This window comes from Sardina pilchardus, chromosome 10 (assembly GCF_963854185.1).
Source record: "Sardina pilchardus chromosome 10, fSarPil1.1, whole genome shotgun sequence".
NCBI classification, from domain to species: Eukaryota; Metazoa; Chordata; class Actinopteri; order Clupeiformes; family Clupeidae; genus Sardina; species Sardina pilchardus.
The window spans coordinates 27159764-27182357 of NC_085003.1; the positions used below are offsets into that span (position 1 = coordinate 27159764).

At 41.7% G+C, this 22594-nt stretch overlaps 3 protein-coding genes across 4 annotated transcripts; 1 reads left to right on the forward strand and 2 right to left on the reverse strand.

The window, feature by feature from the left end:
• Window positions 1-82: 82 nt before the first annotated feature.
• Window positions 83-9834, reverse strand: LOC134094040 (RCC1 domain-containing protein 1-like). Of its 2 annotated transcripts, XM_062547410.1 has the most exons (10): window positions 9422-9834; window positions 9025-9234; window positions 7926-8091; window positions 5219-5340; window positions 4429-4521; window positions 3885-4031; window positions 3773-3802; window positions 3362-3550; window positions 405-480; window positions 83-221 (listed from the first exon to the last, which is right to left on the reverse strand). In XM_062547410.1, exons 1-9 carry the CDS (start codon window positions 9669-9671, stop codon window positions 467-469), a joined length of 1221 nt encoding a protein of 406 aa, XP_062403394.1. In that variant the 5' UTR covers window positions 9672-9834; the 3' UTR covers window positions 83-221; window positions 405-466. The 2 variants fall into 2 exon arrangements, with proteins under 2 accessions (XP_062403394.1, XP_062403392.1); XM_062547408.1 differs by lacking the exons at window positions 83-221; window positions 405-480 and having other exon boundaries at window positions 3324-3550; window positions 9422-9833.
• LOC134094041 (calcium and integrin-binding protein 1-like) lies at window positions 801-3317 on the forward strand. Its single transcript, XM_062547411.1, has 7 exons — window positions 801-960; window positions 1550-1584; window positions 2037-2130; window positions 2251-2404; window positions 2637-2755; window positions 2882-2970; window positions 3059-3317. Exons 1-7 carry the CDS (start codon window positions 910-912, stop codon window positions 3078-3080), a joined length of 564 nt encoding a protein of 187 aa, XP_062403395.1. The 5' UTR covers window positions 801-909; the 3' UTR covers window positions 3081-3317.
• A 217-nt stretch (window positions 9835-10051) lies between the features above and the next one.
• unc45a (unc-45 myosin chaperone A) lies at window positions 10052-19139 on the reverse strand. The gene is made up of 19 exons (XM_062547687.1): window positions 18981-19139; window positions 18629-18830; window positions 18305-18480; window positions 18029-18118; window positions 17528-17695; window positions 17009-17177; window positions 16423-16593; window positions 16165-16336; window positions 15252-15552; window positions 15006-15100; window positions 14738-14879; window positions 14479-14619; window positions 14016-14143; window positions 13602-13668; window positions 13364-13477; window positions 12859-12974; window positions 12333-12450; window positions 11709-11864; window positions 10052-11000 (listed from the first exon to the last, which is right to left on the reverse strand). Exons 2-19 carry the CDS (start codon window positions 18828-18830, stop codon window positions 10716-10718), a joined length of 2811 nt encoding a protein of 936 aa, XP_062403671.1. The 5' UTR covers window positions 18981-19139; the 3' UTR covers window positions 10052-10715.
• Window positions 19140-22594: the final 3455 nt, after the last annotated feature.

Sequence of the window (22594 nt, forward strand, 5' to 3'; positions counted from 1 at the left end):
ACATTTAGATTTTATTGTTCAGGTCTAATAGTCAACACTGACATTAAAGAATAGGCCTACTAACATGAGGTGAACGCAAAGTCATCAATACGTGTAGCTCTCCTCCTCTTACGAACACTGGAATAAGTACTGAGGCTTTTGGCATGACTGGCAAATAGGAAAACATGTCCCCAACGTCATACTTCTTCAGAGCGATCTTGACTGTTTCTTTAATGTCCATCCTGAGAGAGACAAAGTACGGGTTCTGAAAATACTGCAAGAACACTCGTCGTCCTATTTGGTTTAGCACATAGTCTATGCAGTCTATGGTTTAGCACAACTAGATAAGCAATGTTTTGCTGACTATTGTGGATAGCATTAGCACAACAGATGAAATAGCAGACGTGTAACAGTGGAATACATACCTTCATTATATATTACAGTTGCACCCAGGTGCCCTTGTCACGTCTCGTTTGGCATTACATGTTTATTTTCCTTGACCTAGCAGCAAATCACAAAATGACCGATAAAGGACCGATGGGTGGTTGACTGCTAGCAACCCAGTGGTGTACTTTAACACAGCATGGGAAAACCCGGAAGTTGAAATGGCTTACATATTATGTTATAATGATAATAAGCCTACTTCATACATTTTGGAGGAAAGTTGCCACAATATTACTATATAAATTGGCATTTTGCCTACTTGTATCTGATTTGTTCAGAGAAAAAGGAAGATCTTTTTTTTTTCGCTCCAAAGGTTATTGGGCCAGCTGGGCAGAGAACTTTGCTCATATGCAAATGTAGTTTCCATAGGTACCATTACGCAGTTACAGGAACGGGAAGTGACAGCTTAGTTCTTGACGTCCTACCCAAACAAAGCGAACTTGTCTCTAAAAGAAATAACAACTGGACTTAACTTATTTTTTAGAAATGGGAGGATCAGCCAGTCAGTTGCCGAAGGAACAGCTCGCAGAATACCAGGTGAGTCCAACTACATTTCAAATGAGAGAACGCAATCCGTTTTTATGGACAACTTGGTCATTTTGACGTTACGCTTCTTCCTAAAAGTTCAGCCAACCTTCGGTGAAGTTAGCAGTAAACTGCTCAGCCGAAGCACCCTAGCTAGCCTGTCATCCAAGTTAACTTTCCCCAACTAAATTGTGACGTTCGGTGGTCAGGGGGCATTTGACTAGTAGCTGAAAAAGAAGAAACAAATGTGTACCAACATTTGTTTTTAAAATGTCAGTGGAAAACGGGAGGATGGATGAAGTTGTTTCCGAGCTAGCTTTGTACGCGCCTTCGCCATTAGCCTGCCTTATACACAGTAAACATTACGGTCTATGGAGATAATGTTAAAGTTTTCAGTCAAAGTTAAAAGTCAGGATAGAAAGACCATTGTGAAAGTAACGCTAACTCCAGCACCTGCCATTTGTTTGTCTTTAACTGTCAGTGCAACAAGTGCTTATTGAAATGACGTGATGTGAACTGGATCTACCCAGGCGTAGGCTTTAAATTGTGCATATGGTCGATTGATGCAAATGTCTGTATTCTTTTTATTTATTTTCCACAGGAGCTTACTTTTCTATCAAAACAAGAAATTTTACTGTAAGTACAAGTCAAATTAAGTTCAATCCTAATTTGCATCGCAGTGTTTTGCGCCATTATTTGGAAGATTAACCACATATAGAAAAGAAAAAAAAACTAATGATGACCAAGGCATTCCTGTGTCTTTACTACAAAAATGGCATACAAGGGCCAACTAAAAATGCCCATGTGTAGCGACATGGAGCTTTCTTCAGGGCATTTATTTCCAGCCTTACAAATCAGCTACATGCATTTTAGCAAGCCTCAGCAAGCAAATGGGTAAATGACTCCTGTAGTAAAATAGAGCCGACTTCCTGGTAAGATAGTACTTTGCCCGATTTAAGCAACACCAGTTTAAGGAAAAGTTAAGTGTTGGGAATGTGATACTTATTCTAAACGTCCAACTAAAATAAATCAACATTGCATTACTCAAGCCACAATAACGAATTGTTTTCCATTGTATGTTCCTACAGAGCTCACAAAAGATTCAACGAACTCACAAAAGATGAGCGAAATCCCCCCACCAGAGTGCCGATGGATAAAATACTTGCACTGCCAGAACTCAAGGTGACATTTATGTTATTGAAAAACGACTAGTTAGCAAGATATTCAGACCTCTTCCTTGTAAGCTAAATCGTATCTCCTTAACAGTTGACTAATTATCTACATGGTTTATTTGTTCTGCAGTCAAATCCTTTCCGGAAAAGGATTTGTAATGTCTTCTCCACATCAGAGGTAAAAGATGGAAGTCTCACCTTTGAGGACTTCCTGGATCTCTTGAGTGCCTTCAGTGACTCGGCAACCTTGGAAATCAAATCCCATTACGCCTTCCGTATTTTTGGTGTGTACATATACATCTCATTGGGCTTAGAGCAACAAACATTTCTGTGTCTTAAGCTATCAGAAACCTTCAAAGTCATAATGTATATAACTATCAAATTTCAAATATTTAACAGCCTGGCCTGTGTCTGAAATCAGGGCTTATAACTTTAAGCCCTGCATTTCACTTTGCAAGTTACTTACACCTGAATAATGTATAAATTACATCTCAATAAAACATTTTCTGGGTACAGATTTTGATGACGATGGGACACTGGATGGAGGGGACCTGGAAAAACTGGTGAACTGTCTGACGGGTGACACGGATGATACACGGCTCACCCAAGAGGAGATGAGACAGCTAATATCCAACGTAATTATCCGTAGTCTGCATAATTTAATGGGTTTTTTTTTGTGTGCACTGTCCCTGTTTAGATGAATGAATAAATAAATAACTGTAACCTGTGCTCTTTTGACTGGGTTTCATTGTGATTTGTAGATTCTGGAAGAGTCGGACATTGATAAAGATGGCACTGTGAACCTCTCGGAATTCCAGCACGTTATCTCCAGGTCTCCGGACTTTGTCAGGTAGGATTGGCACAGGTTATAGTTTATCTGTATTTATTGTCAGCAATTATATATTCTAAAAATATTGTTTATTGTTTCTATTTTACAGTTCTTTCAAAATTGTGTTGTAAATGACATGGATTTGGATGTAAAGATTTGGAATGGGTCCACAATTTTCACAGAGAACACCAGCATTTATCCTTCCAAAACAGTTATAAACATGATGCTGCCTTTGATCAAATTATCTGTCTGATGTTTTCTATCATGGGTCTGTACAGGGGCATTTTTAAATTTGTATGTGAAATCTTTGTTAAATCTTTGTGCAATAATACAACTTTCTACACTGTAAATAAAATATACTAAGAGTATTTACAACTGTGTTATTGATTTCATGTAGTGATTGTCAATCCACCTGAATAACTTGTAGCTGCATCGTCATCTGCATGTGGTCCTGCAGGGTTTGCTTGAGTTGCAGATACAAATGTATTCCATGGCCCACATTTCACATCCTTCACACACAGTCCATGTTTTGGGAAGAAGTCCACAAGGGAAGGTTGATCTGAGCTGCATAGATTCCCATGGCCCAACTGTCCATAGTCACCTACATATGAAAGACAACAATCATGTTAATGACATGTACTTTAATATAGAATACAGTAAATATATAATTATTGTATAGAAAGAAAGTATATCAACATTTAATATGCAAGACTTAGTTACAATGTCTTAAAATGTAGACACATCAGAGAATTGTGTAAATCATATCTGTAACACACACCACATGTACTCCAGAAAGAGTAATTCATACAGCTTCTCAACTTACCCCATCCCCAGGTATACAGATCCCCTTGACCTACAAGAAACAGAAGATTAAATGATCGCAAATACAAGTGCTCTTAACATAACTATATGTAAGATATTTACTGTGACCTTACAACTGACTGCAGCTGTGTGGCGGGATCCACAGCTAACACTGCTGACTTCCGACACATGTGGAATGTCCAGCAGGGCAGGGAAGGCTTGGATAGAGATGAACACGTCGTCGCCAGTCTCCTCCTGTTCTCTTTTTGGCTGCCCAGTTTCTGATGGAAACAATAGCCTTCTCCATTAGATACAATAATAATTAGTAATAATACTAACACACCTGATTCTTCAGGTGTTCCAAAGATGATGCAAAACAAAAATAGATGCTTGTACATGTTATCAAATTGTATCTATGCATTTTTTTTGCAGTTGGAATTGGTCATTATATTATATACACATTACATAACTTGGTCATTGCCACTTCTTATAACTATTATTCTTAAATTCTATGGTCCTATATAAAAGAGGCAAGAAAGTTACGGTATCTGGCTCTATCTGTAGTACAGCATGACTGAAGGCAGTTGTTAGAACAAATTACATCATACTGCATTATATTAGTGTTTATTTCCTTATGCTGACGGGAACAGGAGAGCATCATATCAGTGTAAGACTAACCTTTTTTTTGTTCAGACTCCTCCCTGCAGCGCCGAGACGGGAGACCTAGCTGACCACTCTCGTTCCAGCCCCACATGTACAGATCTCCGCCCTCTAGCAAATAAAGAATAGAATATATACTTTTTTGATCCCGTGAGGGAAATTCGTTTCTCTGCATTTAACCCAATTTAACCGAATTAGTGAACACACACAGCACACAGTGAACACACAGTGAGGTGAATCACACATTAACCCGGAGCAGTGAGCTGCCTGCCCAACCAGCGGCGCTCCAGCACCAGCACACGCAGAACACAAATCAGTTTAGTCAGAAAATGTACTCCGCATGGTTGGACTTTTGTCAACCTCAACTGAATTCCCCACACAATCTGATCATAGAGTGTGTGAATTCACAGTAAAAGCAGTTTTTGAGCAGTCCTGACTGGAAACAAACGAAATGGCTAGAACAGAGCCACACTCTTCCAGCAAATCAACACATTCCTGCTGGGGTGCAGAGAGGAGAAGTATAGTTTCATTCAAAGTTTGCTTTCAAATATTAAAAACCTTTTGACTTTGCTAACAAGACACATAACACACTACTCACAAAAAGTTAGGGATATCTGACTTTCGGGTGAACAATAAGTACTGAAACACTGAACTGTTTAAACTTGCGCATTCAACAATTTAGAGAAGGTCACATTAAGTTCACCTGTAAAAGTTATAGTGCATTTTAGATTCATCCTGAAATTTCGCCCGAAGGCCCGAATATCCCTGACTTTTTGTGAGTAGTGCATATGCATGCAGGTTCTCTCACCGCTGACGCATGCGGAGTGCCATCCTCCGGCCGCCACCGCACACACAGGGAGACCCCACAGCGCCTCCACCACCCGCGGCTCTTCCTCTGCCACCAGAGTGCCGTGGCCCAGCTGACCATGGCTGTGTGAAGCACAGAGTGTAGGTTTGGTGAATGCAGTCAGTCAGTTTCAGTTAGAGCAGTCCCTAACCATTCTGTATGTGAGGAATATGCTACCGAGCCTTGCTCTTGGGTGTCTTCTAGTCATAAAGCATGGTCATGGTTATTGTATTTAGCAGATGCTTTTGTCCAAAGCAACTTATAAATACAGTACATCATCAATACTGAAGGTCCTGTTCTGTAGACAAAGCTAATCTTCATTGTCCTTGTGTTGTGAACAAGCATACTGTTTCAGGATACCATGGTGAGGTGAAGGATTAACAACAGGCAAAATTACCTCCAAAGAGCTATATCTGACAAGGTAATGTTTCACGATTCTCGCAAGATTTGGTGGGGCGTCGCTATTGAAAGTTACATGGCTGGTTTTCTTGGTAGGGACTACTACCATTCAAGAGCGACACCCTGCCAAATCATGGAATGGAATGGAATGGAATGTACATGGAATTAAGTTTCACTTCCTCAGGTAGGTTTCGATTTCTTGAGAAACAAAAGCTTCAAATAAAGGCAGCTGACACAGAGATTGTCAGTTAGACTAACTCGGCAAACAGCTGAAGGTACAGTATGTGTTTTATTTTTCGATTGAATGAACAGAGATTGTCAGTTAGACTAATTCGGCGAACAGCTGAAGGTATGTGTTTTATTTTTCGATTGAATGAACAAATAATTTAATGAGTGACCAGGAAGTGTTGTGAGGTGATATAAATGGGCATCTGAACAAAATGTAGACAGTTGAATTTAACATGAAACAGACAGAAGACCTTCCAATAATAATAATAATAATTGGGTGAGCTAGTATCCTGTCAGTTTGTGGAAGACTTCCAAGAGAATATAAGGACAATGTTTCTGATTATGGCATGTTGACAGTTGCTATTTCTGGGTTATGCGATGCAGTAACTGTGTCTTCTTGTGAGATTCATAACAAATAACATATTTTTTCCAGCTACGGAGGGCGATGCCGACTATTAAATTCCTGGAAGACATAGAGGGCCTGAGTCGTTCCGGATTTGGTCAACCAAGCCCCAGACATGGGTTAGAGCTGTTGTTCTGGTTTGCTACAGAATACATAGAGTTTGACAACAACAACCAGATTAACATGAAATACAATCCAAAGGACGGGGGCTTTGGCTTCCATTACTTCAAAAACAGAATTGATAATAATCAAGATGGTCGACTTCTACCTGATCAGACCAACCCATACTATGAAGTGGGTAACTTGGGCTCAACTGAAGCATACCAACTACCTTCCTATGTTAGAAAGAAGTTCACACACTACATAGATGGAAGTAACACTGACCGCCTTATTATTAGTTTGAATTCAAATGAAAAATTTCATAAAGTCTATTTGACAAAACATGAAGATCTGAGAAATTTTAGTCATGACAACACTTATCAGCTCAGCGAGAGCCTTCTATATGAAATTCACAATATTTCCCGCTGTGAAGCTTTCCTGCAAAAGGTCCTCAAAACAGAAAAGGTGAAGGCAAAGCCAAGACAGAGACAAGGAGAATATGTCTCTATTGATATGGATGACCCCTATTCAACACAAGGGGACACATGTTGTCCATGCACAATTCTTTAAATATTCCTACAGTAAATGATAAATCCTCTGAATTGTTTCAAGATTAGAAATAGTTCCTTTAGTCTGTTGTGAAAGCCTGTGAAAGACTGTTTTTTTTTTAAACTACATGTTTATTTTGACAAAAGCCTGAAGTTAGTGATCTTGTGACTGATTTTGTGATTTGCTTTATTCATATGCTTAGACATATATCATTGCTTATATGCATATGCTTAGTCTTCATATGCTTAGACATATATCATTGCTTATATGCATATGCTTAGTCTTCATATGCTTAGACATATATCATTGTTGTATCATTGTTGCATCATTGTGTCATCATTGTTGTGGTTTTTATTTTTGGTAATATTTTGTTTTTACTGCTGTTACTTTATTCCTGTTTATCCCCTTGTTGAAGTCTATGCTAATGAGAATCCAACATATGTTAAGTATATATTAAGTACATATGTTTTACAAACATAATCGGGATCACAGAGAGATACGTTTATTATTTTCTGGGTTAATGGGGTGACAGGGGACTTCTTTCTCTTTTTACCCAAAAAGGTTAGATAGCTGACACTTAAGGGAACATTCCATTATTCACATAGATTTAAAAAAACAAACAAAAACAAAAACTATGTAGCTCAAGTTACTGCAGCCAAAAACTAGAGCAGCTAGGCAGCTACAGTGCTACACTCTGAGGGCATATTCATGCCAGTCGGAATTTCCCCTTCACCCTTGCATGTAATGCACAACAGAGATGAGTAAGAGACATTCTATGGTTATGGTTAGGGCATTTAGCACGTTTTTGTCCAAAGTGACAAACAAATAATAACAATACAATAGATAAATTGAACAGTAAACAATTTAAAAGTTGGTTAATACTACTGTACATTAAGGAGAATAGCAATAATACGATGTATTATACACAGTTTAATAGTATATTATTATTATTATATAATCATAGAATTATATACGGGCATGCAGGCTCACCTTCCACTACCCCAGGTGTATATGGTGCCACCAGCGCACAGGAGGAGGGCATGGGCTGTGCCCAGAGCCAGCCGGTCAGCACGGAGCTGGGGAGACAAGGGACGGAAAAGAGGGGGTTCCGAGGCAATGTACCCCTCTGGAACAAGAGGGAGCGGGGCGGAATGACCTGTAGATTGAGCAAACTTGTGATGAGCAGTCTGGTTGTGTGTACTTGTAATATTAGACATGGTAAAGGAATCCTACAGGCTCTTGGAATACTACTGCTACTACTACTACTAATACAGTAATAATATTAATAAATTTTATTTATAGGCACCTTTCAAGTCACCCAAGGACACTGTACAATTAAAAGTTCAAGATGTTACACACTACATACAAACTGAGGCACAGACACAGATGACAATGCACACCAGAGAACAAGAATACACAGACACAGGGTGGAAAGAAAACATTGGGGGGTAGGAGATGGGCATCTGTGGAGTGTAGAGTACAGGATGGTGTGTATGGGGTTCAGAGATTTGACAAATAGGGAAGGGCCAGATCGTGGAGAAATTTGTGTACAAGCAGAATGATTTTGTATTGAATGTGGTACTGAACTGGGAGTGTAATTGGTAGGGGATGGGAGTGATGTGACCCCATGGCCTGGTACAGCTGAGCACCCTATAGCAGCAGGGTTTTGAATATATTGTAGTAGGCTGTTTAATCTTTTGGATGAGATGCCAGTGAGCAGGGCATTGCGTTAATCTAACCTAGAGGTGATGAAAGCATGAGTGAGTGAGTGTCTCAGTGGGAGAAGGGGTTTGAGAGGGACGAAGTTTAAAAATGTGCTTCAAGTGGAAGAAAGCTGATGTTTTTGATGTGTCAAAGGAGAGGGTAGAATCAACCACGAAACCAAGCTCAGCAGAAGTGGTGGTGAAGTAAGCAGAAATTGCTAGCTGTGAAGGAGCCAGTTTTAACTGCAAAGACTAGAGTTGTTTGTGGGAGTATGTTGCCAGGGAGATATATTTCAAACATGCTTTAATTTTGAAGGTGAGGGTAGATTGTAGAACTATTGATTGGCTTACATTTGACATAGTCTGAGAGAACTAGGCTGCATCACCTGTCTTTCTGTCTGATGAATCCTGTTCCAACTTCAAAACAAGCTCCATGTTTGCACCATCACAAGTCCAGCACTCGACTCTGTCTGTGAAGCGAAGAGTCAAGTATCTCTCAGTGATCCAGGCATCCACACACCCAGTGCTCCTGCTGATGCTTTTTCGGCGGTCTAATGAACCATCAGTGAATCCTGTCAGATGCACCTGTCCTTCACCTGAGAAAGGACAGAATGAGGTCAGCTCTAGATTAGGTAATGTTTCCCCAAAGACAATATACGAAATATGGCTCCAGAATATAACTAAATGATAAGGTCTTTCAATGTGTCATAATCTGCGTGTAATTCACTATTGAATCTTTATCAAAGGAGTCAGTTACCGGTCAATTCAACAAGCCAAACTTACCTTTCCCAAAAAACGAAGCCGTGCGACTCCAGCACGCAATAACCTGCATGTTCCAAGCCTTAGCTTCCTTCTCATGTTTGGTCTCTGATACAATTCTGACTGAACTGTCATTTGAGCATTTCACAACGGCAGGAACAGCTATTTTAACGTGGTTCTCGCTAGGTGTCTCACAATCCACCTTCCCGAATGGCACAATTTGCCCAAAGCCGTTAAAACCAAAGCCAAACCAAGTCATTTGATTGTAGTACATGCTAGCGCCAGCAGCCAGGGTTAACTTTAACCTGCGAGCATAGTTTCATTGCCGGGTAAGAAGTAATGTTAGGTGTAAGCTATTTAAGATTAATGTCAACATCCAGCCAACGAAAACACCTTCAAAGTAGTGTCTTATTCATCGACTCTGCGCAGTAAAAGCTGAACTGTGCAACCACTATACACACAGCATGCTGAAGTACTTGTGGGAAGCGCCATTGCAAGCTTGACCTGTGAGCATGCGCAGAAACTGATACTGTCTGGCTCAGCCAAACGGCAACATTCTAACTTTGTCCATGTTTTTTTTTTTTTTTACTATGGTTGTGTAGCTGTGGTTGTAGCATACTGATGGGTTTTATATAAATAAGTGACTTACAGCACTCAAATAATACATGTTTATTGCGCAGTAGTCCATGAAAAAATAATTCATACATACAGGCATTGGTGCACGGTACACACATTTAGTGTTCATAAAAAGGCACAGCACACCATCATTCAACAGTGCAGATTAAATACAAAATAAATCACTCTTGTCATATAATAAAAATCATACCCAACCTGGTGGAAATTCAAACTACTCTGCACTGCATACACATATCAATATTTCTTCTGTTTAAGACATTAACAAAGCTTTTGGAATGCATATGTTAAATACTATGCAGTATGCAGTATCACATAAAACAAAATAAGATGGAAATGTTTGGTGTGTGTTAAACGTTTAGTCTGATTTGGTGTCCAAAAGCTGCCTGTGATGGAAATGTGGGGAATGTGGCACCACATAATTCTGCACTACATTGGGTGTGCGTGTGGCTTGGAGCAACTGTAGTGTTCATGAAAAATGTTGAGGCTTATAATTTCTTAGAATTCACTTCAAACTGGATTGATAACACTGCAGCTTTTCACGCTAGTTTTCTTGAGCACTGCCTGCCTACTTCATTGGGATGTGACAAAACGCAGAGTGAAAACCTGTCTTGAAATCCTATGTCATAGTGGACTGTTGAAGGCCCCATGAGCTGCATTGGAGATCTCATGAGAGCTATGGTGGTCACGCCTCGGACCTGGGCTCTCCTGCTTGGGGTCCCGCCTGGATCAGCCCGTAGCCCACAGCCAGGTCAAGACATTGCTGAGCGATACGAGCCTCGGGGCTGGGAGCTGAGTTGTCCCCCTTGGCCATGACGGAGAGGATCTCGAGAGCCTCGCTCTCAATAAACTTCTCCGCCAGGCCGCGCTCCGCCTCCATTAGATTCATCGTGATCACGGCGCCGCGGTGACGGAGGTCTTGACTGTCACTTAGCAACAGTGCTTGCAGGATTTCGAGCCAGTGGCTTGTCTAAAAAAGGGGAGGACACAGGAGAAACTTTGAGATAAAACTTTTTGTTTTGAATCCATCATATGTGGGTACACACTTGCCAATACCTGACCTGTTGCAATTCGTCACACACTGCCTGCCTTGCAGTGGTAGAAAGCACTGAAACAACAGCATTTTACAAAAGGCTGCCTCTCCCCTTTACTGAGGCATATGTCTGAGGCATTAATGCAAAACATATCCAACCCAATACTACAGTATGTGCCCAACCCTAGATCACTAGCCTGACGAGCCAGACCCACATCAAGATGTAGGGTCTGGACACTCACCGTAGACAGGGCGCAATCGGAGGGGTGGGATAAACAGTTGTCTTTCAAATTCCCTCCCCGCAATAGGATAACGCTAAACGAATCATCTTCTTGTTTTCGAGTAGCAGGATGCGTAACCTTCCCTCTCCACGCAATAGGATAACGCTAAACGAATCATCTTCTTGTTTTCAAATAACAGGATGCGTTACCGTCGCAACTTCTGGTCGCATGTCAGTCACCATTATGTTAAGCCCACCCACCGACTCTATACACGCTGTGATTGGAACGCTGGTGCTGGGGGTTCTCAGCTCCCTGGCTCAATGGATCGTGCCTAGACTGCCCCGCCAGCCAAATTACATTTGCTGCCGCTAGGGGCGATTAGATTTCTAGGCTACTAGATCACTGTAGGCTGCCAAAATCTCACCGTGTCAGGGATGCGGCCACATAAGTCAGGCTGTTCTGCGGTCAACATGGCAAGCGTGCCAGCTGCAGCCTTGCGAAGCCTCTCGTCATCCTCGCCAGAGTACAGCACTAGCAGCTTCAGCCGGTCACTCCCCGTGTCCAGGAACAATTTCTGCACCTGAGACCAGACACAGGGATAACTGAGCTTTTTTACACATCTTCCTTCCAGGAAGAAAACAACATTTTACATACATTTCTATCTGCAAGGAAGGGTTCAGATGCAAAAGCCTCTAAATCCGTCTTTTCTTTTAAATGAGCATTTTGTATCAGGCTCCTATAGGGTTTAGCCTACAAATCAATATTTCAGACCATGAAGAGAGTGGTATTTAGTTGGTTTTGAAGCTAAATTATTGAATTAACTTACGGTACACTATATGTGCATTCACTCACCATCATTATCTCATTTTTGACAAAAGTGGATTTAGAGGCTTTTGCATCTGAACTCTTCAAATATAGACATATTTTGTGTGCTTGCATCAGAGGAAGTGCAATCTATGTTTCTCAAAGTGTTTCTGGGGCTATTTTTGGCTTCATTCTGATAGCCCCCCCCATATGCATCTGTATCAAAGACATTCAGGTGACTCACCTCCGTGCTGAGGACCAGGTTGCACATGCACTCTGTAGCTGCAGCACGCACCATTTCATGCTCCTCAAACATAAAGCCCTCCACCTTTGGCACAGCCTTCTCCTTGATGATCTTCTGCCTGCTCAAAACAGCGGCAGTTCATTAGCTGTTCAATTGAAGGGACACTTCACCGATTAGCATTAAGCTTTGTATCTTTAGAAAACCAGTCATGTTTTTGAATGGTCGTGCATCATTCCCTCAGTTTGCCTTGATATGGGAGAAATACGGATTTCAATGAAACCCATGAATAGGACTTCCTGCTTTCAATGATGTAAAATGATGATTTTCCAACATTGAAATCCGTATTCCTCCTATCACAAGGCAAACTGAGAGAATGATGCACGACCATTCAAAAACATGACTGGTTTTCTAAAGATACAAAGTGTCCCTTTAAATGGTCTAGTCAATTTAATGATCTAGCATGTAAATGTATTGATTGGTTCAGAGAACTTGTAGGGTACTTTTTTTTTCTCCTCGGCTGACTGACCTGAGTTTCTCGCTGATGCCAGCCAAATTGGTGAGGGCCATCAGTGCCTCAAAGTTTTGCAACGAAGTGCACTCCAGTTGCAGCAGGCTGACGAGAGGACGGACCACTTCATAGATCTAAAACAAAGTTGTATTAACAATAACAACAACAACACATTACATTGTTATAGCACTTGTGAGGAATATCACCTTTAACCACCACCAATGTGTAGCACCCATCTGAATTAAGATAACATATGAAGCCAATATCAATATCAATATCAAATATCAAATATTGTTGTATGGTGAATGGGTGGAGGGAGACACGGAATACGCGCCAAAGCAGATGAATGAATGTAATTGCTCCAGACCTATGTGGGCAGACTGGGAATATACTAATGTATACCTACCAAGAACCAACTGATTAGACTATCAGTATTAGTTTAAAATGTCTAAACAGACAAACTGCCCACTTCAACCCACTCTGTTGTTATTTTAAAGCTAAACACAAGAACCAGGCCACTCACTCTCTCTCCAGGGAAGGCGATCTCTGGGTTGTGAGTGATGGTGATTTTGGCCAGTGCCTGTGCTGCTTTGGTCTTGCCCTTGTCTGTACTTTCTGTGACAAGTGGGAGCAGAGCCTGAAACCACAGAGCAAGGACTTCCATTAATACCAATATGTAGCCCATATACTGTATGTTATGGGTGCATGTAATTGTTGTGTGGCTGAAGTTGAGAATTGACAATGCTTGAGGATGTTCCGACCTTTCCTCCCCCCTGTGCCACCACGGTTCCCCTGTCCTCTTGTCTTTCCACCAACGCCAGGAACACCCTAGAACATTACAAACCAGAGGGAACACTAAGCACATCACTAACTATCCTGATATATGTTTATGTGTATTGGAAAGAATGTGTCTACCCTATGTGTTATACTACTCTTAGCAGTGACACCAAAGTTCATTTTCATGCAGGCATGACAATAACGTATATATTCTATTCTATTCTATTCTATTCTAACCGTTATGATTATGCTACTAGTCACACTCTGGATATTACACAAATCAAACCATCCTTCTGGAGAGATCAAGTCAGAACCAAAATGATGCTAAATAATGTGAACATACATTTACTGGATGTTGTATCTGCTGTATTTGTGGACAGAGATGATTGGAGCCATACCTGGCGATGCACTCCCTGCAGGACTCGGTGAGGGCTGGGCTCTCCTGCTTGACCATACATGCCAATGCGGACACCACTCCAGCCTCCAGCAGCTTCACCAGCCTCTTCTCCACATAAGATTGAGCGTCCTGTCACACACGCACACACGCACACACGCACACCTTTATGGCACAAGAATGATTGGAAACACGGTTCATACTAAATGCCATACTTAACCCAAAACAGTAAATACAACCCGCAGTAAACACTAGGGTTTTTTTTCCCCCATGGCCTAGGCCCAGCCTTGGTTATAGGTGAACCCCTCTTTACCAACAGCTGTGTGAAATTTGGTAAGCGGAGGGCCCATGGTCTACTCTTGCCCAGGGTGTCTTTATGATCAACTGTTTCCAAGACAGTGACTTCTGAGCTGATTAGTTGCAGAAGTTCTGCCCTTCAAAAGTAAACACATCCCAACTGGCAGTACCTTCGGATGCTCTTCAGGGACATGCTGCTTCGCATACTTGGCCAGCTCCACCATCTGAGCGTCAGGCTTCTCCGCGTCGTAGCTGTTGGTGCAGTTGACCAGCGTGGAGCCAATAGCAAACAGCACAGTCTTATCCTCAGACTGCAGGGACGGGAAGAGGACAGGACACTTATTTACTGCTGACAGGAAGGCATTCAGGAACCATGCAGAATCATTTGTTTTGATTCTAGAATTCAAAGGTTGGTAGCCAGCAGAATACCTTAGCCAGGTGGAACATGGCCTGTAGGGCGTTCTTGTCCTGCACCAGGTCTTCCTTCACATCGGCATCAAAGGTCAAGTACGCGAGGCCCTCGATGGCCCATCGCCGCGAGGTGGCTGGTAGCGACTCGTTACATAACCACCTGTGAGAAGAGGTGGAGGAAAACATTGCTCTCCTCATCGAAAGGCTAGACATGCTCTGATGGGAATGAAACAAAAACATAAGCTCAACTAAAGCCGCTGAAAAAAACCTATAAATAATTACTTACTTCCTGCACTGTTTGGCCAATTTTAATGTGGAGCCTTCAGCAAATTGCTTCATGCTGAAATCGGTGCCTCCTGCTGATCCCAGTTTACACAATCCCTGTCAGACAACGCGCACACACACACACACACACACACACACACACACACACACACATACACACACACTTTTAGGACTCAACACAACACAATGCAACTCTTAAATCCTACCCAGGTGTACATACTAAATAGCTCTTTGGTCTGAGACTCACCACTAGTGCCCTGACACGTATCCTGTCATTCTCGCTGTTCTTGTAGAGGTCCTTCAGGAGTGTCACGCCGTTCGCTGTGATGAACGAGGCCCTCTTAGCCTTGCCAGCCGCGTGGATGAGGGTCTCCACTGCCACCTGCTGGTGGACGATGTCCTGTGAGGCACAGAGAGCGATGACCGCGTCCATCATGCCAGGTAGCTCCAGCGTGCGGTTGCCCACATCACTAGGCCCCTGCAGTAGCACCGACACAGCCTGGATAGCCCGTAGCTTTGACTCCAGATTTGTGCGCTCAAAATGATTCCTGGCAATATAGAAAAGGCAAGGCAAAAATCACTTAGTTTTCATTATCATAAAGGTTAAACTTAAACCATACTGTTTTGTAAAGTCACTATGGTGTCTCAGAGTATGTTTTTGTATACTGTATTGTGTTGTCTGTTACAGTGTATCACAGTTACAGTTGTTACAGTTGAAATATCTAAAAAATTATTTAAAAAGCTGCTGAAGTGATAATTTTTCCACACTGGCGAAAAAAGCTTGCTCAATGTCAATGTCAGTTGTCAATCAAATGGTCCGTCAATAATCAGTAGCCAATATGACATACATATTGTCTCATCCCTTCCATGCTACCGCTCTACTCTTTCTACACTTGCATTCATTCATTCATTCATTCAGCAGACACTTCTATGCACAGTGATTTGTAATATAACTGACTGCGTATGTCAATTAAATTACAAGTGCCTTGCTCAAGGGCTCAACAATGGAAGCCAGATATTGAATCTACAACTTTTCAGGCTACAGACTGCATACTAGCCCAGGTCCTTAACCACCATATTATTACAATGCCCCGTGGTTCTAGACACACTTAAAAGAAAATGGCTCTGCCTTTCAAAATGTCACACTGCCTTTAACTCACTTCACATATTCTTCACAGATGCGGCTGAAGTTCTCCCTCTCAGCGTCACTCTTCAGGTCATCGTAAAGTTTGTTGAGTAGCACTGAACTGCTCATGTGGGAGTTGTCTGTCAGCGGGGGGCCATTGCCGATCTCTGCCACTGTTCCTGCTACTTCCAGAATGTTCTTAAGTCCTGAACGAGGAAGAAGGATGTCCAGATTGAGCTCTTTGAACAACATGGTTTTAATAAACGCCACAGTATGTCAGTCTGGCCCTTACCCTGGTCTGTCACCCACAGTGTGAGTGAGTTGTCTGGGTTTCTCTGGGATTTGCGGGGAACTTGCTTGACCAGCAGGTTGATGGCGCTGTCTCGGCCGGGTCCCGACACACTAGCAGCGGGCAGCATTTCCAGGAGGTGCCGCATCATGGAACGCAGCTCCCGAGACGGTTCTGTGACACACACATACACACACAGTTACACATACAATTATGCACAGTGACATTGCCAACCTAATGTCCATATCCGATTCCTGTAGGAAGAACTGCAAATGCACCTGCTTTGTAAACAAAAGCTCTATGTTCTACTTTTATAGAAAATACAGGTCACTGTGTTTCTGTAGAAGTATATCACTGTATACAGGTAGGTGTGCAATAAGAGATTATTTGATTACAAAAGTGCTTCAACAATGCTCCTCTGTCTGTTATTGTATAAAGTCCACTCGGCATCAGATGAATGTCTTCACCTGGCCTGATTCCCTGGCAAAGACTTGTATTTGGAAGTGACAAATAAAGTGCTACAGTCTCCAGTGAAACCGTTCCTTGCAGGACCCCATCGGAATATTCAGTCAGCAAAGTCCTTCCCTACCTGGCAAGATGGCCTCATCTTTCCCTCTGATGTCCTTCTTCATGCCCTCGGTGAGCGCTTCAAACATAACCTGGAGCAGGTGGCACGCAGCCAGGGACACGGCCTGCTCCCCGGAGCCCATGACCGCACACAGCTTCTCCATGCCAAGTTCATTCACGATAGCCATGGTCTACCAACAAGGACGTTCAAAAAAGTTACTGTGTGCACATCCCACCTTCTGGCAGGTACAAGACAAATGAAACTTGCTTCTGTGAAAAAACATAATGTCCACAATCACTGCTTTAAGCTCCCATATTTAATGTTTAAAAAGGATAGGCAACGTTTCGACCCTGCTGGGTCTTCTTCAAGCTTTTGGTGAAGCAGTTTTGCCTTAAAGCAGTGTTGTGGACATTACATTTTTTTACACAATCATTTTCACAACTCTTTTCTGCGTATGCAATAAACCTCGCTTGTTTGCTGTGATTACATATTGATAATCTCTGTTATTTAGTCCATCAGTGGGGAGAGAAATCCACTCACCCTTGACTGGTGTCCAGTGCACAAGCCAACCAGCGTTCTGAGGGCAGACAACAAAATTTCCTCCTGCTTGGACTCAAGGAGCCTCTGGAGGAGTTTCACGCCATCGTTGCGAAATATCTGCTCGGCTCCTGCGTCCTCACGGGAGAGGACTACCAGGTTCTGGGCTGCCTGCACATGGAGGAAAGATAGACAGGATGAAAAAAAATAGATGGGTGCGCAATTGTAATGAGAAGAATGATAAAGGTCCGCACACTGATAGCAGCTCCCATGTTTATTTAGCATAACGTTTCGGACCCAGGTCGATGAAGGAAGCTGCTATCAGTGTGCGGACCTTTATCATTTCTTTTCACGTCTTTTTGGTCCAGCACCTGCACTATTTAGATGTGCGCGCATTCTCTTGTTTTTGCGCAATTGTAATGGACACACATGCATGGCTACACACAGTCTGTGTGTGTGTGTGTGTGTGTGTGTGTGTGTGTGTGTGTCTATTATGGCCTTTACCTTCTGTTTGTCTGACTGTGATGTTGAGCTGTCAATCAGGAGTTTGAACATCTGCTGGACGCGAGCATCTGTGGAGGAGAGCTGTGATGCCTGATGGAGTGACCGGAAGAGTAGACAGAAAGCCTTCAGCTACATACAACTAAATACAATTGATAGGCAATGGAAATGCAGTCAAATCCTGTTCTTGCAGAGTAAGACATGCAACATCTGTTTAACACAGCAAGAACTGAACTGGTCATTCAAAGATTACATTTTCCCCTTTGAAGCCAATGTTACCTTTTGTTGGATCTGAGCACCAAGTTGACGCAGGAGGTCCTGGAATGCTTTGTTTTTTGGCTCCAGCTGTGCGCATGTCTTCGCGTCCACGAATGCCTGATCCAATCGGCCAAGGTTCTGTAGCGCCTGCGCACGACGATACCTTGCTTTGACATCACCTGGATCGGTATCAAGAGCTGGACAAAGACCATGAATACGCTTTCAATGTTTGGCCAATTCATTCACTTCACCAAAGATCCTTCATTACTGACTCCTCTCTGACTTCACTTACATTCGAACAGATATTTGGAAACAGAGAAAACACCAAGTTGTAGAGATGCATACCTATTGACGCATCCGTCTCAGCCTTGGAATAGTCTTCCAGCTTCAGGTAACAAGCGGAGCGGTTGCGATAGAGGATTGCATTATCAGACTTGCTCTCGGAAAGTTTCAGTGCTTTGGTGTAAGAGCACAGTGCTCCTTGAAAATCGCCCGTTTTAAAGAGGCTGTTCCCTTCTTCCTTCAATGCCGCCGCGTCCTGGGTCATCTGCAGGGTATAGATATTAACAATCTTGGTTTCTGGCGTCTTCTAACTTGTACAGATATTACCGCATCATGCCAAACGTTGATGAACGGATGAGGTTTCATTGAATGTGGCTTGATTTGAAACGTATGATATCAAAATAGCCTACCTTACCTTTTTGTTTCAGCTTAACCACAAGATCAACGGGAATGTAAACTATTTGGTAATGTTTAGATATGTGGAAGATCATGGAAATATTAGCAATCAATGCCAAACTACTCCGTTATTTCACTAGACTGTTCTAGATTATCACTTGCGTGCTGTGTATTTCCGGGTGTGGTGCACGCTGATGACGATTTGGAGCAGCCCCGCCTCTCTCTTCTGCCCCATAACCATACATGGCTTTGCTGTAGCTACACTGCACAGTTGAAATATTTGCTTAAATTCCGTTAGAGATACAGGCCTGTGAAATGTATCTGATCACTTCAGAGTACTATCACCTAATTTTCTCCAGTAGATTACCAGACTGAAAACAACTGAAATAGCATGAAAATATTTGTCACATGTTTCATTTGGCAAGCTTTTCAAAAATGAAATAAAAATCCAACATGTTAACAAGACATGTCATTTTTCATATTGATTTGTTTGTTTTATGCAGACAAATGTTTCTGAATTGCTCAAACCATGACAGCTCGTAAAAAAAAAAAGCATAATGGGTGAATTATTTTCCTTGGATAAGTCAAAACAGGAGTGAATGAAATGACAAGAATGCATTACACATTTTCTAAAAGTAGGCCAGTGAACATTCAACATAGTCTTTTGAAAAAAGAAATAAATATCTATGCTAGTTGGCGCTGATGCTAATGGTTGCACTGAATCATGATGGGCTACTTTTTGGGCCATTCCCTCAAGGCTCAGCCATCCTGCAATGTGATACTGTTTATTTAGTTTCCATAGAGACGGAAAGAGCCCAGAGGGTTACATAGCCATTGAAACCCTGTTCTCCCCAGCACTGTGAGTGGCTGGCCTTATGCAGATGGGGAGGATGACTGTAACTGACAAAGGGACAGCCTACACGACCTATCTCTCTTACAGTCTCAAAGGGAGAGTAGGCATGTGTTCCTTTGTAGCCATGTTAGCTACCCCTGGCCTGTGCGATAAGAAAGCATGAAGCCAGGGCAATTGGACAGAATTTGAGATCTGGTGTCTGTATAGCTGCATAGGGCTTCTGTTCTGAAATCATAGAGAAAGCATGCATTGTGAATTTTGTTGCTCACAGCTAATATCAATGTGTGAGCAGAGCCATGTATTGCTTGAGATGGCTGTTCTTATCTGAAAAAGCATCTTTGACATAAATAAATCAAACAGTGCCTAAATTGTGTAGAAGGGTAGCATATGCTTTTGTACTGACAGCTTGTGATGAATTATTGAGACATATGTTCAAATCCAATTTCAGAGGGAATTTGCTGAGATAGAATGAGGTTGCCTTTTTGCATCAGCCTCGTCTCCATCATCTCATCAGTATTTCCTAGCATTTACCACTTTAGCATCTCGGAGGAGCTGATACATTTATATGGACATTGTAACTCATATCACTGAGGTGCTGCATTGGTTTTTAGACCTAACCATATGACTTACTAAGTCTAGACTATAACTCCTCTTCATAAGATAACCACCGGGATATTTTCAACAATATATTTAAATATATATATATATATATATATATATATATATATATAGTAATATATTTAACAATAGTTGTTTAATATAAAGTCTTTGCCGTACTCCTCCAGGGAAAAGAGTTATTATAGAGCACAGGATGTGTTTTCAGGAGCACATGAGGTTTTCGAAACCCTACACACCCTACAAGAAATATTGCTAGAGTCAGCTGACTTTGCCTGTGAACTTACCCTTATTTAATAGACTTGCAAAAGTTGCCTAATGATAGACCTACATCTTAAATGCATTGTCTAGTATTACTTACTTATGTTGTTTGACATTGTTTTGACAAATGTCCTTCATAGTTAAGATTAGCCTATTTAAACTAAGAGTTTCGTTTAATATTTTTTTCCATGTTTTATGTTACATGATATAAATGTCCTCACTGCATTACATTGCACTTGAGAGAGATGAGATATCTTGGAGGGCTTTCAGGGGAATGTTAAAACCAAGGGCAAAGTCATTTGAACATTTTTCACATAATGCCTAGGACCGCAACAATGTGGCATTTAATAGCCAATCGTATGTTGATGCGCCTGTGTGGCAACAGCATTTCCCATAATGCATTTGAGCCACAGTCTGTCGCTAACTGTGCTTCGATCAAGGCTGGGTGAAGAACTAACGGTCACCCTCGGGGAATATATAATTTTCTCTTCGTGAAAGGTAAATACATTTACAAAATATTATTAGTGTTTATGAATGGCAATGTGCACATGAACCTCATATCTAGTGTTGTTGTCACTGGCTCAAGCATAGTTCCTTTCTAGGAGTAAGTGGTCGGTCATTGAAGAAAGGATTTGTCCAGATTAGGTTTGTGTTGTTAGCTAACATTGGCTAGGAATTTACTAGCCTGTCATCTGTCTAAATTGTGACCTTATATCTCCATTTCAAACATTGCAGCTATAGGTATTTGTTAGTGCCAGTCCAATGAATGCAGAAAGGCATATTTGCCTTTGCCAACCCCTCGATAGCTGGCTGGCAAGGTGTCTTTATACCATAGCATGCTGCATCTAACTGGCCTTAGCTACCCGGTAACTGTTAGCAATGCCTTTCGAGATGTGTGGACCAGTGGACATTACAACAATTCAGTTTTGAAGGTATACGGTAGAGAAGGTCAGTTACATTTCATCATACAGTATTACTGTATCTCCAAACTAGGCCATTTAGTGTAAAGAAACATGCTACGGTCCCCAGCTACCGATAGCTAGCGACATATTATTGCAGGCTTGCATGTAGCAATGGATAGGCATCTAGGATACCTGGCTAAATTAAAGCACTCAGTCTCAGTCTCAGCCAGCTAGCTACAATTAGATAGCCAGTGTTAGTGTCTTTATTTACTTGTCTAGTTTCTGAGATGGTTTGTTGGTGACAATGTCAGTGACTACTGCCACCTGGTTTGTCACCTAACTCAACATTTCATTTTATGTCTGGGCATATAGCATGCCAGATGATTCTGTAAAATACTATGCTGCAAGGTGCTGTGAACCATGGACTGCTCAAATCGCTGAAGTTAGTCAGACGTCTTTTCACAACAGAGCCTGAGGAGTTTGTTTCCTCAAGCCACACGCTGCCTGAATACATAAAACACTAAATATGCTACATGGATTTGCTACACTGCACTTTTTACCCCTTTCTCTTTCAATGTATTTATTACATTCCTTTAAATCGTTCTTATTTATACGTATAGAGTATAAAGTTAGTGGTACCTCTGCATAGGAAAGTTGAGCAGCCAGATCTTCCACTACATGTTTTGTGTATCTCTATGTATGTGACAAATAGAGGTTCTTGTGTGTGCACAACGTTAATTGTTTTGGAAGTAAAAGTAACTTAGGTTTAAACTATTTATGTGAAGAATTTCAAACATACCAGTAAAATGTGTGACACTAAAAGGATTAGCTTGATCTTTGCTTGAGATTATTTGATTTTAAAACCAGATTGAGTCTGTGAAGTACTCTCTGCCTATACACCCTACACACAACGTTATGTTTATGAAAATATGTTGATGTCTGTGGTTTGCACTGGGCTTTGTCCTTTTTCTGGAAGTTCATCTTGGTCAGTTCATTATTGAT

Coding starts and splice junctions, on each gene's coding strand:
- LOC134094040 (XM_062547408.1), bottom strand. CDS start 9,671: ATGTACTACAATCAAATGACTTGGTTTGGCTTTGGTTTTAACGGCTTT. Junction 9,235..9,421: donor GGCTTCGTTTTTTGGGAAAG/GTAAGTTTGGCT, acceptor GTCCTTTCTCAG/GTGAAGGACAGGTGCATCTG. Junction 5,341..7,925: donor TACACCTGGGGTAGTGGAAG/GTGAGCCTGCAT, acceptor TGCTTCACACAG/CCATGGTCAGCTGGGCCACG.
- unc45a (XM_062547687.1), bottom strand. CDS start 18,830: ATGACCCAGGACGCGGCGGCATTGAAGGAAGAAGGGAACAGCCTCTTT. Junction 18,481..18,628: donor TGAGACGGATGCGTCAATAG/GTATGCATCTCT, acceptor GTCTTTGTCCAG/CTCTTGATACCGATCCAGGT. Junction 16,594..17,008: donor AGATGAGGCCATCTTGCCAG/GTAGGGAAGGAC, acceptor TGTGTGTCACAG/AACCGTCTCGGGAGCTGCGT.
- LOC134094041 (XM_062547411.1), top strand. CDS start 910: ATGGGAGGATCAGCCAGTCAGTTGCCGAAGGAACAGCTCGCAGAATAC. Junction 2,405..2,636: donor TTACGCCTTCCGTATTTTTG/GTGTGTACATAT, acceptor TTCTGGGTACAG/ATTTTGATGACGATGGGACA. Junction 2,971..3,058: donor AGGTCTCCGGACTTTGTCAG/GTAGGATTGGCA, acceptor TCTATTTTACAG/TTCTTTCAAAATTGTGTTGT.